We start from the raw sequence: 19,693 nt of genomic DNA on the forward strand, positions 1-19,693 counted from the left end.
ATGCGCTACGTCCCCTTGGTGAAACCTCTCACTATCAAGTGAAAAGAAGTGGCTGGCGACTCCACATGTATTGGAGGAGGCATGTGGTAGTCTGCAGCCCTCCCTGGATTGGAGGGGGGGTGGAGCAGCGACCAGGAGAGTTGCTCGGAAGAATGGGGTTATTGGCCGGATACAATTGGGGAGAAAAAAAAGGGGGAGTAAGACCTGAAACACTGATTTTTCTGACCACAAGACACGTTTCCACTGTGTGATGGTCCATCCCGGATGCCTCTGAGCCTAGAGAAGTCGACAGCACTTCTGGAGAAGGATAACATAAGGTTTCCTTTCAGCACAGTAAAGTTTTAACTGGCATTTGTGGATGTAACTGCGTATTGTAGTACTTGACAAAGGTGAAAATGTCACTTAGTTGAGTGACGAATCGTATCTGTAAATAAATGTATCCAGATGAACTAATTCAACCTTCTTTGGTTTTCTTACCTGGATTATTGAACATGCATCAAGACACAACGGAAAAACCTTTAACATTATCTATTTATATTCGTCTAAGGTTTATATACTTGAGGTCAACTGTCCAAAGTAACGGGAAGTGCAGAAGAGAGGTAAAGAAGAGAGTGCAGGCAGGGTGGAGTGGGTGGAGAAGAGTGTCAGGAGTGATTTGCGACAGAAGGATACCAGCAAGAGTACCCTTCTAAAGCGTACTCTTGCTGGTACCTCCTCTTTAGAAGGCCAAAGAGGAGGTTTATAGATGTGGTAAGGGAGGACATGCAGGTGGCTGGTATGACGGAGGAAGATGCAGAGAACAAGAAGAAATGGAAATGGATGATCCGCTGTGGCGACCCCTAACAGGAGTAGCTGAAAGTTGTAGTAGTAGTACTAGTAGTAGTAGTCGATTCATCTAAGATTATGTAAATGTCTAGATATTTAATTTGCAGCTATTAATGGATTTACAGGGTGCCAGGTATCTTTCTGTACTCCATGAAGAAAGTAAGCCGTGACAGTCCCAAACCGATAATATTTGCAAGGCAGTACTAACCTGTAGGACGCAAAACTGCACTGATCTACATATGTGTTGACTTTTGACTATTTTGTATTAGAAAAATGAGTGTTTTACAGTAGGAGGCTTAAGCTATCGCCATCTAACTGAGGTTAGTGCATAACATTACAGTATTAGGCTGTTTCATTCACAAATGATCAATCTATCCGTCCATTATCCAAACTGCTTATCCTGCTTTCAGGGTCGCGGGGACGCTGGAGCCTATACCAGCAGTCACTGGGCAGCAGGCGGGGAGACACCCTAGACAGGCTGCCAGGCCATCACACAGGACTGACATACACACACACACACGCACGCACGCACGCACGCACGCACATGCTCACGCATTCATACATAAGGACAATTTAGTATGGCCGATTCACCTGACCTACATGTGTTTGGACTGTGGGAGGAAACCGGAGCACCCGGAGGAAACCCACGCAGACATGGGTGAGGAGAACATGCAAACTCCACACAGAGGACCACCTGGGACGACTCCTAAGGTTGGACTACCCCGGGGCTCAAACCCAAGACCTTGTTGCTGTGTGGCGATCACATTAACCAGCCACCGTGCCGCCCCGAATGATCAATGGACTAACCTAATTGCTTTACCATTAAAGTTTCCATGGATCTGAGAATGGCCTTTGGCCATACAAAATTAGCTATGATCTCATAATGGTTGGTCAAGAGTCTATCAGGAAACCTCAAATCTAAATGTAAAAATAGTCATCTCCATCTGTGTGAACAATATTGTGCAATTTTGGTTCACAGATGCTGGGATCAAGTATTACTCATCATCTCAACTTTAACATAGTAGCTGCTTGGTTTGACTTGTATACGTCAGTATGCAGACCAGGACCTCTACCTTTCAAACATGCATGAATGAAAAGGGCGTCAGTTGTTTTTTGCTTGTTTGTTTGTTTGTTTTACACCTTTTGTTTCTATTTTATGGTTATCTTATATGTTTTAGACAAAACGTATAAAGTTCTTGTTATTCTGCCTTTGTAAACACTTTGTAGAATAAATGGGCCACGTACAGATGACCATAATTTCCATTTATTTAGACATACATAAAAGACATATAAATAAAGAAAACCTTGTCTGTCTCATCACAACATATTCAATTAGAAATGGTTGCTGATTCATTTTTTTTTCAATGTTTCCAAAACACACTTTGCCTTTAACAACCTCCTGCTTAGCTGGAAGAAAATTATGGAGGGAAATGTTTGAAGAGAACTTCAGTTGTTTATCTTTTTTCTTTTCTTTTCTTTTTTTAAACTGTTGTGTGATTTGTGTAGACAACAGTGAATTATTGTAATATGCAGCCTATCTCTGAGAGGAAGGACACAGAAAAGTGAGGGGACTTCATAACTACAGTTTATCCGCGTCTTGTAAACCTACAGGCGACTCCTGAGTGGGTTGCTGTACTTATAGGATACTTCTCTACATTTTTTCTTTCCTGTGCTCAATTACCTAGAATAGCCTGTGATGTTACTTGCAATACAGCGCCCTCAAATAACTGAAATCCTGTGACTCCTGGGCTACTACAGCAAGCCACATACTTTCCTTTGGAATGGAATGTTTCTGCTATTCTGTCCTCAAGTCAAATGATGGGAGGAGGTCGCTGTTTTCTCTGAACAAACGCAGCACATTTCTGAACAGCTTAGCCTGTAATATGGACCCAGTCGTACAACTGGCTAGTCATTGGAGGGGGAATATCTATCTTATGTTTGTTCGTTTGTTTGTTTCGTAAACTTACAAACCTCCGCCATACTTTTTTCCCCCACAGCTTGATTGTCCACTTTACAGGGCTTCCCTGAGGTGGACCTCTCAGTGACACAGGGTAATGTTTGAATTTTGCCCACAAGATGAGTTTCGTAAACTCCCGCAAAAGTATTGGGCCAGCTGTGTCCATCTTCTATTTCTGGCCTCCCCCTCCCCAGCTGACGTCAGCACAAAGTTATTTTCATGAATGGAGGGGGCGGTCACGAGGAGGCGGTGACGTCAGCGCTTGCGGAAGCGCAGCGTGGAATGTTGATACATTGTTGTTGTTGTGTGGTTCTAGAACGGCGATACGTCGCAGTCCGCACGCCGGACGTTTTTTGGCCGAGTGTGTCACGAAAAACCTCCGTTCACACCGGTATACGGACTTCGCAAGTTTCTTACGAGCTCCCGTCACAGATTATCTGCGTTTAAGAGGTGAGGCTGGTTTGTTTTTTTGTTTTGTTTTTTTTTTTATTATTATGGGGGGGTTGGGGGGTGTTTTGACATTCCTTTCTAAAATCCCGAAGTTCTCACGGTGACATTCGTGCATCCAAATTGTCTCATAGTTGACACGTCCTGTGTTTACACGTCCTGTGTGTCGGCGAAGTTGTTGTTGACCTAGTTTTGGAAACATACGTGAATGTTGCTTTAGTTTAACTCGTGCGGACACGTGTTAGATGTATTCAGACTTGCCAAAAATACTATGCCATAACAAGTCGTCTAAGAGATGTCTTGGACGTGAACCACTCACAGAGACTGGGAAACAATTAAAGGAAAGTCGCGTAATAATATGTAACTATCCCAATGCGCTCAGTGAAAGTCGCGTCTTATAATTGGGCCAATTAATCTGTTTGGGTTAAATTGAGTGAGTCACCATTTCTTGACATGGTTAGTTTACAAACACTCGACCTCTAAAATCAAGTTTGGATGTAAAAAAGAAAAAGAAGTGAAAATGTTGACACCGAAAATCTTCCACAGGGAGCACAGAACGTCTTGACTGAATTCGCGCGCAGTGTAATTTGGGTAAACGTGTAATATTAACGCGAGTCTAGTTTTGACATCGGAAAGAACACGTGGTCCGCATTTCAGCATTCTAGGACAAAGGGCACGACGTGTATGTAGTGAGACCACCGGGAAGAACAGGGCAGACCTACGAGGAAGAAACAAACCCAGTTACGAAATGTCAGCCGCGCCTCCTCAAAACGCGCTACATGTCCAGTGTTCTAGCGAAATCTGTGACCCCTCAGAATGTGGCACCCTGCGTTTAAAACACGCCGTTTCAGACAGGATACGGCAGGTAGACACAGTTAAGCTTAGACATTAAATTGCAGATGGCAAAAATTAGGCACCTGGTTAGAGACGGATAATTTTAGACATGTGTTTGGTGTGGTTAAGATTATGATTTATGTGTGTGTGTGTGTGTGTGTTGGGGCGGGGGGTCATAATCTGTCACAGAATTTGGTAACACCTGAATGAAAACTGATACCTACCTGGGTTTTGTGTTGTGTTGGACAGTAGAGAAGCTGATTGAAGGCAAGTCAATTTACTATTCGACAATCAATTATCTTGGGAGCTGAATTAGCACAAAAAAATTTGCAAATCCACAAAATGCAACTCATAGATGACATGCGACTTTTCCTTTCGTTATTTATTTATTTGCGTTTTACAGAAAAAACCCTAAGACTTTTTAAGTAACTCAAAAACTGTTTCAAATGTACATACACCCTTCTTGCAAATGAATATGTATGCCTATGTCCTTTCCATGACTGGCTTTCAGCTTTACTCATGGTTTGTTCTGGTTTGAATATGTTATGGAAAATATGTGATTTTTTTTTTTTGGACAACTGTTCCCAAAAAGGCCACCTTTTGCCCTGGATATGGTTTGAAAGTTGCTCACTGTTTCTACAGTGTGTGTGTGTGTATGTGTGTGTGTGTGTGTGTGTGGTGGGGGGGTTAGGTGTGTCTTGTGCTTTCAGACAGGTGGGGGGGGGTGCAAGGGCTCTGTCATAAGGCTGACATGTGGCCCGGTCGCCCATGTGCTGATGTCTTCCATGGACGAAGGCGTGACGGAGGTTGACTCATTTTACCAAGTCAGTGGTTTGACGGTGACGTTGAGCATTAGGAGGTCTTCTGCTGAGTGTGATGACCGAGGTCTGGTTCTCCTGTCACTAGCTGTACAAGGGGAGGGCTGTGGGGGGGGGGGGAATCGTGTAGTTGAGGTCAATATTTTTTTTTTATTGTGGGGGAGTATTGTGAAAGTGAAATAGTTGTTAGTGATGTTATGACTCAGAGTGGACACGTGTCCGTATTAATGTTTTCCCCTTTCACTGGAAAAAAGGACGCTGGCCCTTGATTGCTGACCATTGCGTAGGGTCTGGGCGATTATTCAATATGACTGTTTATCATCTTGTTATGCTATTGCATCAGGGTAAAATTTTGATATTGTGATATCATTGGTTCAACTTGGTTGAGTTTTTCTGTCTTGGTTTGTTGAATTTGGTCTTCTTTTCTTTTCTTTTTTTTTGTATAGCCACCTAAATATCGGCACAAAGGATTTAACATTGGATTATCTGTGTTACTGAATTATACACTTTTTTTTGGTCTATATTAATGATAACGAGAATCTAACCTAACATGTTTCACTAAATGAGGTCTGAAATATATGAAGGAGTTTGTCTGAAAACTGGTTGTGGTATGACATTGTACTTTACCAAACTCTTAGTGTGACGGACCTCAGTTAGATTCCTGTGCATGGTATTTTTGCACATGTAAGCAGATGTTGTGATGGATATCGGCATGGTGTGGAATTCCCTGTGATTATCCTGATAGTCATGTTTTTCATGCCGGGAAGCACTACACTTGAGTGGTGCTGATGATCTTCACAGGCAGGTTATAAGAGATAGGTGTGTGTGTGTGTGTGTGTGTGTGTGTGTGTGTGTGTGTGTGTGTGTGTGTGTGTGTGTGTGTGTGTGTGTGTGTGTGTGTGTGTGTGTGTGTGTGTGTGTGTGTGGCGCTTGAGATAGACCTATGCACTGTCATCAACACATAGTTTGCTGTATTGCCCACTCTGCTGCCCACTATCATCTCTGCACTTTCCTCATTCCTGCTTTTGGTCATAATTCCTGGATGTCAGATCAGCACTTTGACCACATTGTTGTCAGTGGTGAAGAGGGGCAGTCTGGGAAGGTCAATGTTTCTGTTTTCTTTTTAACAAGGGGGGGGGGGTGTTGGTGGTGTCTGATTCTGTGATGTCCAGATTGTTGGACCTTAAGAGAGTTTTCTCACGTGTACAAGTGAAAACGGTGACAGTGTTTTCCCTTTTCCTGGGCGGCGTACACACAGGTTCCTGCTGCATCCATAGACAATAATATTCTCGGTGACTTTTGGATTCCGCTGAAACTCTCTTGCATATTCCTTTTGCTCCAATGTTTGGGCAATAAACACAAATATTGGAAATTTGTGGCAACGAAACATTGTCGAATGTGTGTTTTACGATCACGTCCCGTCTCTCTCTTCCTTGTGCCACTACCTCAGCCCTGACTCAGTCTGGGAACATCTCCAGCTCAGTCCAACATACATAAACAAATGGTCTGGTATGGCAATTGTGGTTCCACAGGTATTAAAATGCTGTGAATCTGGATGACATCTACAATGGTGAGGCAGAGCTGGATGAACTACGCTATTTTTGTTGATTCAGACCTGAGTCCTGCACAAATAAACCTTGTTCTTGTTTTGGTATTTCTTCATGGAAAATTTGAGAAGTTAAGTGTTGTCCATGGTGGACTATTCATGTGTTTCTTTTCATCCCACACAAGTGGCACCCAGGTAGTGAAAAAAAAAGGGATGGGTATGTCCTTGTTTTTTTACATACTTGACATTCCTTTGAATCCCTGTCTCCCCGGTCGGAGAATAGCTTTTGCTCAGATACTAAGTCCGTTCTCCTCCCTTTCCTTATTGAAGTTCCGGTGGTCATGCCAGCCATGTCCAAGCTTCTCTGTACTTTTCCTTCCTCCTGGTGAAACAACGGGATTTTCCAGGAAACGTCAGTTGGAGAGGGTGTGATTCCCTGACGCTGGTTGTCGTTTTTGCCAGTAAACAGCGTGACTCACCGCTCAGCTATGTTCTCCGTTTCCCTCACAACATCCCACCGAAATGTGCTGCGCTGCAGAGAAAGGGCTGAACGTCTCCAGAAACCTCTCTCCACCTCCCTGAGAGGAACACGAGACACGTTCTCAGACAAAACCAGCGGCTGGTGGTGAGTCTGCTCTCAGGATCATTTGTTCCTCAAGTTGAAATGAAAACAAGGAAAACGGCCATGCACACAAGCCAAACACTTTTAATCCCGGCGGGGGGGGGGGGGATGACTTTTAAGTCTTTCACATGCTGTTTGTTTTTAGGAGCAACGTGAAACCCTGAAACCATTAACTGACATACTGCCTTGAACTAGAGCACCTACCCAACTGACAGCAAAACAAGACACATGTTGGTGTATGGAATCAGGAATCGGAAACACTTTATTTGTCATTTAATTTCATGTGCTTGTGCACATGAAAACTAACACATATCCAAACTAACACATATCCAACTAAGAAAAAAAAATCACTGTCCAAGGGAACGAACACCAGCCAGGATGACTGTCAGAACTGCTGGTCTGCATGGGCTAGCAGTTAGGTTTGCCTGCCTTGCTTCTGCGTCCTATCAGACCGCCCTCGGTGCATCCTCTTCGGGCACAGCTCCGTGCAGGACCATGGTCTTTGGGTCCACCAGATGCAGCAGACCAGGTTCCCTCAGCAGATCCAACACTAGCTCTCCAAGCCAGACACCCTTGACACACCTCCTCACACTCCACACGACACCAAAAACACCACAGTCAGTAACAGGCGAGGCTGCTGCCAGACCGCCCTCGGTGTTTCCTCCTTGGGTGCAGCGCCGGGTAGGGCTGTGGTCCCTGGTCCCACAGGATGCAGCAGACCACGCTCTCCCTCCTGATCCAGCACCAGCTCTCCCAGCCATCAAACGAAGACAAAACTTCGACGTAGACATGGACAAAGACATTGCATGGACGGTACTGGGTGAGGCCACGGCAAATGTGAATTTGCACCACCATCTTCCCACATAGGAAGCGGAAGGAATTGGAATTGATTGATTGGTGTGGTAAATACCCACACTCTGGGTTACTGAACTTTGCAGCACGGTGGCACAGTGGTTAGTGTAGTCGCCTCACAGCAAGAAGGTCCTGGATTCAAACCCCGGGGTTTACCAACCTTGGGGGTCATCCCAGGTTGTCCTCTGTGTGGAGTTTGCATGTTCTCTCTGGGTCTGCGTGGGTTTTCTCTGGGTGCTCCGGTTTCCTCCCACAGTCCAAAGACATGCAGGTCAGGTGAATCGGCTGTACTAAATTATCCCTAGGTGTGAATGTGTCGACCCTGTGATGGCTTAGCGGCCTTTCCAGGAAGTCTCCCCACCTGCTGCCCAAGGACTGCTGGGATAGGCTCCAGCATCCCACAACCCTGATTGGGATAAGCGGCTTAGATAATGAATGGATGGAGGGGTTACAGAACTGCTATTGACTCAACGCATGGTCTCGTTGACCTGGTGAAGTTTTGCTGATTTTGCACATTGTGATTCCAGCCATTGCTTTGGTCTAGATGTTTTCAGGCCTGTTCCAGCCTTCTCATGGCCTTGATCCTTCTTGTAGCTTTGCAAGTACCAATTAGTCTTCAAATTAAAAGTGTATGCACATACTTGTGATGGAGATTAGTCTGACAGTCAAACTGTTGTGCTTACATTTAATTGCTTGTCTGCTAACTGCTTCATCCTGATAATACTTCATTCACATCTTGAATTGATTACATGGCTCTTAGTAAAACAGTACCGCATTTGTTATTTGATTATTGATCGTGCTTGTAAGTGTTGGTATTACTTTGAGATTTGATTCCATTAAAGTGCATCATATAAAAAATCATGATATAATTATTGGTCAAGGTGGCAAAAATCAGATGAACTCTGACTCTGATTTTTGCCACCTTGAAGAATAATCTGCAGAAAACCTTGTAGTATTAAATGTATGACAGAATCAGAACAAACTTAATGACATGCTTTCTTCTGTTCTCCAAGCAAAAAAAGATGAAAAACTCCAGCATAACACACAGGCTACATTTGGTTTGTATGGGATAGTGGGAGATATGGTGCAACTATGGATTCCAGACATTTTTAGGAGTTTTGCAGCAGCGTTGGTACAAGTGGGATTGTTGGAGTTTGGGTGCATGGCAGGACACCTTCAGACGGCATTCAGCCTCTCAAAGGAAAACGTGTGTGTGTGTGTGTGTGTGTGGCGCGCGCGCGTGCGCGTGCGAGTGTGCGCTTTTGCACGTGTTCACTCAGGAATGTGCTTCAGTTAACCGTTCCTTACCCACCATCTGTGGCTTTTCTCTTGTTGTTATCCCAGACGTCCTATCCGCCATTGTGAAAAGTTCTGAAAAAGCAAACACAAAACCCGGGGGGCCGGTTTCGTGTGCACAGCTTAAGTCTAGCCCTGGATTTAAACTGAATTTTGAATGGAGATTCTCAAAGTTCAGTTCAGTCCGGTAAATTCAGTCCAGGACTAAACTTGGACTGAGCCTCTTGTATTTAGAGAGAGAGAGAGAGGCTCTCCACCACTTTTCCATGATCCTTGCTTAGAGTACACCCCCCCCCCCCCTTCTCTGATGCAACACTTGTTAATGTAGCCTGTTTGGGCCAACTTGCTGTCGAGGAATCCTCGCGTGTATTTGTATTTTTTTTTTATATTTCATCATCATTATCTGATGCCTATGCCACCTCGATTACGTAATTCTTTAGCCTGCAGAACATTTTGCAAAACGAGTGACGAAGAATCAGTTTAAGAACCAGATTTTTTTTTAAATTTTGTTGGTCCCCATTTTATTCACTGGTTCAGTAAATCAATGAGACCAAAGTTTTGCTTTTCCCTTCGTTTATCCACACATGACAACCATGCACACACAGATGGCTGCATCAAATTTAGCAGGAGAGCTACATTTTTCTACATGTAAGCCAGAGCTCTGCAGCTTAAAGTCATCAGAACGGTTTCTCTTCATGTTGCCTGTCTGGCGTCCAAATCCAAAGAGGGGAGGGTTTCTTCACACGTGATTCAATTTGACTGATTGATTGCAACCAGGAACTGCATATCACTAAAGCTCTGAAATGGTTGGATTTATCAATGGGCAGATTTAAGATTAACCAACCCAAAAAAGCATAGCTGCACCCCAGCAGGCCTTTCCTGCTAAGAAAGCTGCAGGCAGAGAAGGGGCTGCAGAAAATATTAGCCCTCTCGCTGAGTTGATCACTTATCGCATTGCTCACTTAACTTGTTTAGTTGGCAGAAATTTGTGTCAGCACAGCAGGCTAAATATATCCGCCAGAGTTATATAAGGGCATGGAACAGCTCAGGAAAGCCCACTGTAAGGGGATCCAAGCGACGAGACACACAAGCCCTAAATCGTTAGAGTGCATTGTCTCAAAGCAAAAAATACATCCGTGACTGTAAAGGAAACTATTCCTCTCTGACACCCTATCTTCAGGAATTTTCCACATGTGCGTCTACCGCCGTGTACCTAAAGTTCAGCCGCTTGAATGTTAGGCATTTTGTGTGATGACCGGTGAGGCCTCGTTCCCATGGCTACTTGGTAGATAGCGCACAGCAAGCCTTTTGGGCTTTATGTTAGCACAAGTCGGCGTAGTGTGCCTCTCAGTGACTTCTGTCATGTGGAGGTTATGAATGAGACTTGTTTACCCCTTTGGTGAGCATGTGATTCACACTCCCATTTGCAGGGTGCAGGGTTTCCATGGCAGTAGTCTGCATGGAACAGTGCACTTGCAGTCAGCCTTAAGTGCAGGTCCTGAAATGGAGCCTGGGGGGATGTTAGGGGGGGCGATGGGGTGGTGGGGGGTGGCTCTCACAAGATCACAGCGGCAGAGATCTCTCTTTATTTGGCCATGGCCGAAGTCCTTACCTCATGCGTCTGGTTGGGATGAGAAGTGGGGTAAAAAAAAAAAAACAAAACAAAAAAAAATGCTCAAATGCATTAGCTGAGGTATATTAACATGGATTAGTTGAACGCAAAAAAAGTTGTAGAAATAAGACGGCCTGTTTCTAATCTGGTTTGGTCCAGTGAACTACATTGTCAAGGCCCTGCTCTTCCTCCTCCTGCTCTTCCTCCTCCAGTAGATAAGGGCGCTCAGTAGGGCAAGCGTATGGTGGTGTGGTGCTGCCCTCTGCTGGACATAGCTATCTCAAGCGCCTTTTCTTTAGCGTGTGTGTGTGTGTGTGTGTGTGTATGGGGGGGGGGGGGTTCTATACGCTCACCCAGTTATTGATTATGAATCAACTCTGAAATAGTGTGGTGTTTTCAGGGTGTCCTGGAAAACTTGGACATTTATGGACTACTTTATTTTCCAGTCTTGAAAAAAACTGGGGAAATTGTCAAATTGACCAAACGTTCTGGAAATATAGGTGAGATCATGGAAATGTATAACAGTTATATAATCGTATTTTACACGGTGAGATTGCATATCTACAGCCAGTTTATTTGCCGCTGTGATTGCACATCATTGCTTGAAGTTTGGGGGTGAATTCAGTGACAAGCTAAAAGTTAGAAGGATGCACTAATATCACTGTTTCACTGCTGATTTCAGGTATGAATCTGTTAGTGTGGGCCAATAACAACAAATCTGATCCATTACTTATGCTGAACTGGGTAGATTTAGACCATTGGTCTAGGATCAATGGGCAAGGTAATTGAGGGGGAGTCAGTTTTTCTCCATCATTTAAGGAATACAGCTTCCATGTGCAAAAAACAAAAACATTTAAATCAAACCATTTTGCCTTTATTTGTGGCATGCTACTCATGGGGTAGCACAGTGGTGCAGTGGTTAGCGCGGTCGCCTCACAGTAAGAAGGTCCTGGGTTTGAGCCCCGGGGTAGTCCAACCTTGGGGGTCGTCCCAGGTCGTCCTCTTTGTGGCGTTTGCATGTTCTCCCCGTGTCTGTGTGGGTCTCCTCTGGGGGCTTCGGTTTCCTCCCACAGTCCAAAGACATGTAGGTCAGGTGAATCGGCCATACTAAATTGCCCCTATAGGTATGAATGTGTGTGTGTGTGTGTGTGTGTGTGTGTGTGTGTGTGTGTGTGTGTGTGTGTGTGTGTGTGTGTGGGCCCTGTGATGGTCTGGCGGCCTGTCCAGGGTGTCCCTGCCTGCTGCCCAATAATTGCTGGGATAGGTTCCAGCATCCCCACAACTCTGAGAGCAGGACAAGCGGTTTGGATAACGGATGAATGGATGTTACTCATGGCCTTTGATATTGGATTTTAGTCTTAGGTAAAATCTTTAGTATTGATACATCATTTTAGCCAGGTATCGGCCCAATATCCGATTCCAGTACCTAAATCTGTGCATCCCTTAAAAGTAACACAGTCCCTTTAGAGATTGTTGAGGCTGCCATTGATGGTTAAAACTGAATACTATGACCCTCTGTGAACAATGGCTGTCATGTGTCCAAAAGTCCCAAAAATCATCCTGGAAAATATCTTAAAAAGAGTGGGAACCCTATAGTTTTCAGCATATTTACAGGGAAGGGGGGGCTGTTTTCATTTTTATTCCTCTTTATAAATTAGTAGCTACATTCTTAATATGCCACTGTACATGTAAAATTACCACACAAACAAATTACTGCAAGCTATTCATCTTCTGTTTTGTGTTTTGACAGTGGGACCTCGGTGTGATTCAGGCCCGCTGTTTGGATGCAGGGTATGACGACTCATTTCAAATCGAACAAAGCTTTAAAGGTGAGTGTGGAAAACAACATTTTCTTTGACTTGTACTGAGGGTTTGGGGCTGGGTAGCCGCTCCTTCGCGCACCTTTTTAAATGTTTTTGATCCTCCTCCAGGTGAAGAGGGAGGCGGGCGAGAATGCCCCGGTGCTCAGCGACGATGAGCTGGTGGCCATGTCGGTGCGGGAGCTCAACCAACACCTGCGCGGGCTGACCAAGGAGGACGTGGTCAGGCTGAAGCAGCGGCGACGGACCCTGAAGAACCGAGGCTACGCCGCCAGCTGCCGCATCAAGCGAGTCACCCAGAAGGAGGAGCTGGAGAGGCAAAAGACGGAGCTGCAGCAGGAGGTGGACAAGCTGGCCCGCGAGAATGCCAGCATGAGGCTGGAGCTGGATGCCCTGAGAGCCAAGTACGAGGCTCTGCAGTGCTTTGCCCGGACTGTGACCCGCGGGCCCCTCTCCCCTGGCAAGGTCGCCACCACCAGCGTCATCACTATCGTCAAGTCCGCCAACCACGGCTCCAACCCAGCCCCCTTCTCGGCCCACTCCTAGTGATGACAGGACTGGGCTCTCCTTGTTCACCGCCTGGTCCTTACCGGTTCTGACCCAGCCTTAATGTATAGGAGAGGTTCACTTTTTTTCCGTCAAACCAAGACCTCATGAAAAACACCGTCGGGTATTGTTTAGAACCATGCAAACAAAAAGGAAAATTCATTGATCGCTTCAGCGCTGAAAATTTTACTGCTCCGCTGATTCCTCTTTGCTGGGCTTCCACGAAGTCCAGTGGGGCGATTGCTTGAGCCTGTCAAAACCATGCTATATCTCCTTTTTGAAACTGGAAGCTCACGTAACAGTAAGATATGCCTTTATGCTCCCTTGAGAAAAAGAAACATGGTCCCAAAGCGTGTTTCTGTCGAGCGAAAATTACTTCATCTTGTACTTCCACCAATACTGCAGCCTTGTTGCATCTGCTGCGGTTTACTCTGGAAATACATGGCTGTAGATAATGCTGTGAGGCTGCCACATCTGCAAAAGGTATTTCCAAATTTGATATTACATGGGGGCGGCACGGTGGCGCAGTGGTTAGCGCGGTCGCCTCACAGCAAAAAGGTCCTGGGTTCGAGCCCTGGGGTAGTCCATCCTTGGGGCTCATCCCGAGTCGTCCTCTGTGTGGAGTTTGCATGTTCTCCCCGTGTCTGCGTGGGTTTCCTCCGGGTGCTCCGGTTTCCTCCCACAGTCCAAAGACATGTAGGTCAGGTGAATCGGCCATACTAAATTGTCCCTAGGCGTGAACGTGCCAGCCCTGTGATGATGGACTGGTGGCCTGTCCAGGGTGTCTCCCAGCCTGCCGCCCAATGACTGCTGGGATAGACTCCAGCATCCTGCGACCCCAATTGGGATAAATGGCTTGGATAATGGATGGATGGAGATATGGTTTTTGATTGCTCCATCGGACTGTGTTGAAAGCCCAGTGAGAAGACTCAGCAAAAAAGGCAAATTTCTCAATACTGAAGGGATCAGTGAAGTTTGTACTTTTGTTTTAAGTTTAGTTTTATACTATGCCCGGCAACATTTTTCCTGATGTTCTGGTTCGAAATAAAGTGAACTCTTCCTTTAACCCACCCGTCCTGCGCTGAGGAGATGCTCCGTGATTTGTAGACTGAAGGATGGAGCAAGGTGGGCAAGCTCCTATGGGACATTATGCTGCATTCACTTCTATCTCTCTCTTCCTTCTCTCTTACAAAGTGGACGTTGTCTGTGCACTGTGCAACCCCCAACCCCCCCCCCCCCACACACACACACACACACACATCCACACACTCCCACCCCCGCCCCTGCACCCAGGCACTGGCAGGGCATTGGACCTCTCTGACCCCATACCTCCATGACTGAAAGCAAAGATTCGCTCTTCCTGCGATGTGGGCGAGGGTTTGACGTGTCGGCCCCTCCAGCCCTTCAGACAGCTCTGGTTCTCTGCTATGCTGTGTTGTACGGAAATAGCATCAGAGATCTCAAGTCACATGTACGTGACAGTTGAAAGCTGTCGAGTCTAAAGCCAAATATTTTACTAATTCCGTCTAGGAAAGCACATATTTACCAGGGTCTCAATGTAAATTGAGCCATTGAACCTTTTTTTTTTCCCATGAAGAGGATCAACGAGCGATGGCTGTAAAACGAAAAGCGAATTGTGCGTTAATGAGAAAGTCATACTAGAAAACATGACGTCTGTATTTACTCCAGGGAAGGCTTGATGCATCAAGCTGATGTATGGCCTAGTTGTGGAGTTTAGCTGTTTTAAAAAAAAAAAAAAAACTCCTCTGCCATTTAAGCATGTGAAAAACCCCACATCACACTAGATAATAGTCGTGAACAGGGAACTGGGCACCCGCCAGCAGTAAGTGAGTATTAAAAAGGTCGTTCAGATTTTAAAAGGGGCTCATCTGTGTTATTGATCAAAAAAACATTTCAGTTGTTTTAGCTTGTCAGTGGGCGGCACGTGACACAGTGGTTAGTGCGGTTGCCTCACAGCAAGAAGGTCCTGGGTTCGAGCCCTGGGGTAGTCCAATGTTGGGGGTCATCCCGGGTCGTCCTCTGTATGGAGTTTTCATGTTCTCCACGTGTCTGCGTGGGTTTCCTCCGGGTGCTCCGGTTTCTTCCCACAGTCCAAAGACATGTAAGTCAGGTGAATTGGCCATACTAAATTGTCCTTAGGTGTGAATGTGCCGGCCCTGTGATAGACTGGTGGCCTGTCCAGGGTGTCTCCCAGCCTGCCACCCAATGACTTCTGGGATAGGCTCCAGCATCCCCGTGACGAGAATTCGGATAAGCGGCTTGGCTTGGATAATGGATGGATGGATAGCTTGTCAGTGAAGCAGGTTGCATCAGTATTTTGGGCCAGTTATCGTCATATGTTCATCTGCAGAAGGTTTGCAGCTTTAAAGTCAGTTGGACTGATCTGTCTTTTTTAAGACTGAATAAGAAACGTGGCCACTTCAGAGTACTGTCCAAACAGTGATCTTTTGAGCCGACAGACACCATAAAATTCTGCTTTTGACATTACTAGGAACCCACAATGCTGAAGCAACCATCTCTTTTTATTTTCATTGCCCACTCGCTGGGATGCCACGATAAATCAGATGTACCGCTTGAAACAGCTGAACAATCCTATTTAATCCCTACTGTTTTCCACCGGTGGCCAGCAGCTAGTGAGCCCGTGAGGTTTTTTCTGCATGGCAGTAACATCTAACATGCCCCCGGTCCACGTCACTACACAACACTTACTACCCAGTTGTAAAGACTCGGTATGAAAGTGAAAGAGCCCAGACGGCCTGTGCTTACAGGGTGCCGTGGCCTCGGGGTCACCCTGTCTTTCTGTCTAACGGGGACCGATGCACGATGGTCATCATCCCACATGGTCCGACCTCACACATTACACATAGGGTCAAACCAAGTTGCAACTAAGGACGATTATATTTATGATGTGATACAAAGAAGCACTTACTTGTGATCTTTCCGCCCCCCCCTTATTTTTTTTTATTTTTATTTTTTTAAATATATATATACAATGCCATTGCTATGGTGGGTAATCCATATTGGATATAGAGATAACAGGAGCAGTCCTCACTTACTGACATGCAACTCAACTTAACTTCCTGTATATTACAGACTTGGACCCGACGCTCTTTTTTTTCAGTTTCAACGTTAGAGAAGTAAAAAAAGAAAAAAGAAAAGAAAAAACAATCTAGAATGCCTCTCGTCACTTTACATTAAGAACTCCGTCAAAAAAAAAGAAAAGGAAAAAAAGAATAGATAAAATAAATAAATAAATAAAATAAACAAATGCATAAATAGAAAAAAAAACCATTCCTTCTGCTGGGTCATGAGAAAGTGCTGCTGCCGGTGTTGGGGACTCTGAAACAGTGGTTAATATACCTTGCTTTTGACACAGACTCTTGTGAGATGAGAAATCCTGACAACACATCTCTAGAGACGGAGGTCTCACGGTGGCTTCATGCAGCGACGCCATGCACTTCCAGGCTCCTCTGGAAGGCCATATAAAATATAAACCATAAAATATGAAATGTGAACATCACTCGTCGTCAAGACGTAGACTTCCCCTCGGATCCATTCCTACTTTGGAGTGAGGTGAATAGAGATGGTTCAGTGTCAGGCTTTTTTTCTAGCTAAGAGGACATGACTGTTTTGTTATTTTATTTTGTTATTTTGTTTTTTTCTCCCCTTTTCCATTGCTGCAAAGAACAGTATAGGGGGACTTTGCTGCTGTTTGACCTGCTGGGATTTGAAAAGCAGGGACATTGCTGTGCTCTTATTCTAATTTTGTATTTTCACCTGGTTTATATAATGATACATCCCATGTGTTCCTACCGATATTTAGTTTATATCTAAATATATAAACACCTATTTTTCTATATTTATGTCTTTTATTATCCTGGGAGTGGTGTGATCATGTAATGTAATCAGTCTTCGAAGTCGAAATTATTATTTTAATCTTGACTTTGGTCCGCAAAGATAGCTATTCTGTTCACTTGTACAATGAAAACTATTTTGTAACTTAATCTTTTTTTCTTTTTTGTTTTGTTTTTGTATTTATACCCTACGAATATGTTTTCCCAGCACTTGTCTAATCTACAATCTATACCATAAAATGACTAGGTATATGTATAGTCTGAAACTGGAGCATCTCCACCCAGCTCGAACTTCATAGTCCACGAATTGTGATGAGAACCTATTTCTATGTGGGCCTACAAGAAAAGCCAATATTGACAGTCAATCTTATTACGGTTGTATCTGTGCATGACTTCTATGTTTGTCACCTTCCTTTACTATCAATTAATCTGAATGGATCAATATGGTAGTATCAACAAACAAGACGCAATACCAATAAAATGTTGTGATGAGGGTTGCAAGATGATTATCTATGCAAAGGAGCTCAAAGATATGTTCAAATTAGGATTTATCTGAAACCTATGACCAACGTTTTCTGCGTATCATGGACTGTTATGGCGCAAAATGTAGAATACTGAAGTCAAACCTGCAGCGGACTTTGCAATACGCATTAGACTGATTGGGTTAAAGATGCTTATTATCTTCACATTAACGGGGGTCCAGTTTATTCGACCAGGTTGAAATTCAACTCTGTATGTGTCTTATGAGGATTACGTTACCTGGGCTGCTCACAATGACCTTTTCTTTTCAAATCAGAGAATTTATGATCTTATGTAGAAGTACTTGGCTGCATGTCCATCCAGTCAGTTATGATCTCATATTGGGTATTGCACTTAATATGCAATAATATGCCCATTTTGCTGTTCTACAGTAGACGGGCTCAGTTCAGCTCTGTCTGAAATGACGGCAGTGCTGATGTAATGCTCAAACTAACCTGACCTGAAAGTAATTTACAAAGCTGCTAAAGGGTGTCAAGCCAGAACCTTTTTATGTTTTCTGTTCAAGCGGTGCACCGAGCCCGGATGTAGACTTGAGACAGAGGAACATACAAATCTATTTTACATGTCGTTTACATAATTCATCTTTCAGCGCATTAAATTATATAGTGTTTCTCCATTAAGCTGGTGACAAGCTTATGAAAACAGTGACCCCCTGTGAAGTTTCCAGACTATACGCGTCAAACCCGAGGCCTTGCTTCCTCCAAGCACTTACTGACTGAGGCAGATGGATGCCTTTTTTTTTATTAAGAAAATCATCTTTACAAACAAAACAAAAACAAGTTGAAGACTTGGCATCACACGCTAATGCTTAATATTCATATTCAGTAAACGTAATAAAAGACATGCCTTACTCCGGGTGAACTAAGGTTCATCTTCCGGCCCAGAGGTAAAGCCTGACCATGTAGACATCCATCCGCTGTGTCTTCGTCTTTATTTGCAGATGTATTGAGGGGTTCTTCGGGGCCAGGTTGCTAGCCGGCGTTTTATCCAGGCCCAGTTTGGCTGTGTGCATGTTGTTAGTGAGGTAGACATGAGCACAACTAAAGATTTTCATGTCAAAGAAAGTTTTACTGATTTTTTTTTTACCGATTGTGTAAACGTGGCTCACAGTCTCGGGCTTGGTTGGATGATGAAACGCAGTGGAAATTACCTGTACCTGGTATGAATGTTTGATGAATCTGACCCCAGAAGCCCTCCTCTAACCTCAGCCCAACTTCTGGGTTCTTGAAGTTTGCTTGCCACCACTTCCGCTGTCCCATGTGTGCAGTACAGAGCCTGATGACTCTTTCATGTTCTTCAGTTGTGAAGAACCTGGTCTGGATTGACTGGACACTCTTTTTCATTGACGTATCCACCATTAGGCCTCCAATATTAATAATCTACCTAAAGATGTGTATTTGTGCAAGTTTTCACACATAAGCTTTGACGGTCCATAAAGCTAGATATTCACTTTAGGCAAATTCAAAAAAGAAAAGAAAAAAGCTGTCTTAGCCAAGGATTGTACATGTGGCACATTTTGTGTATGAATTAATTTTGTTATCCAGCGTATGCAGTTATCACCTGTCTGACATGCCGGTGAGGGAAAAGAGGTTAAAATCCATTGAATGACTGCAGTTTGGATCCGTTAGTGCTGTATAGTGGACTTTAAAGAGAAGTGAGGTCTCCTTGTTTTAGTCTAGTGCCAACATATAGAGGTATAGCTAACAGCTAGCGGCTAACGGTAACTGTAACTGAGGACAAGGCAGCACAAACCGAATACACACCCCGCTAAACCTGGCATTACTCTTCTTGTACATGTTATATATTTATTTCACTGATTTAGTGTAATTTTATTTTCAGCATCTAAATTATTTTATTTACATGTTTTCTCAATGAACTACCCTCATGTACAAAGAAAAAGTCTATCTGTTTCTGTTTGGATTGAAAATAAGGAGGTAAATTATTCCTACACATGGGTCTGCTGTGTCTTGTTTTTGTACTTTTAAATAAAGCTTTTTCTCATTAAAAAAGCACTACTGTGTTGTATGTGTCCAGAATGCTACATGACACAAAAATAGAAGTCTTATTTTACATATGCGCAAAATAGGACAATGTGATACACAT

At 44.2% G+C, this 19,693-nt stretch overlaps 1 protein-coding gene across 1 annotated transcript; it reads left to right on the top strand.

Moving 5' to 3' along the window:
- Positions 1-3,092: 3,092 nt before the first annotated feature.
- On the top strand, positions 3,093-19,602 carry mafk (v-maf avian musculoaponeurotic fibrosarcoma oncogene homolog K). The gene is made up of 3 exons (XM_056287326.1): positions 3,093-3,232; positions 12,560-12,638; positions 12,741-19,602. The coding sequence occupies exons 2-3, from the start codon at positions 12,594-12,596 to the stop codon at positions 13,173-13,175; spliced, it is 480 nt and encodes a 159-aa protein (XP_056143301.1). The 5' UTR covers positions 3,093-3,232; positions 12,560-12,593; the 3' UTR covers positions 13,176-19,602.
- Positions 19,603-19,693: the final 91 nt, after the last annotated feature.

The sequence above is a fragment of the Lampris incognitus genome, chromosome 10 (genome assembly GCF_029633865.1).
Source record: "Lampris incognitus isolate fLamInc1 chromosome 10, fLamInc1.hap2, whole genome shotgun sequence".
In the NCBI taxonomy this organism is placed as follows: Eukaryota; Metazoa; Chordata; class Actinopteri; order Lampriformes; family Lampridae; genus Lampris; species Lampris incognitus.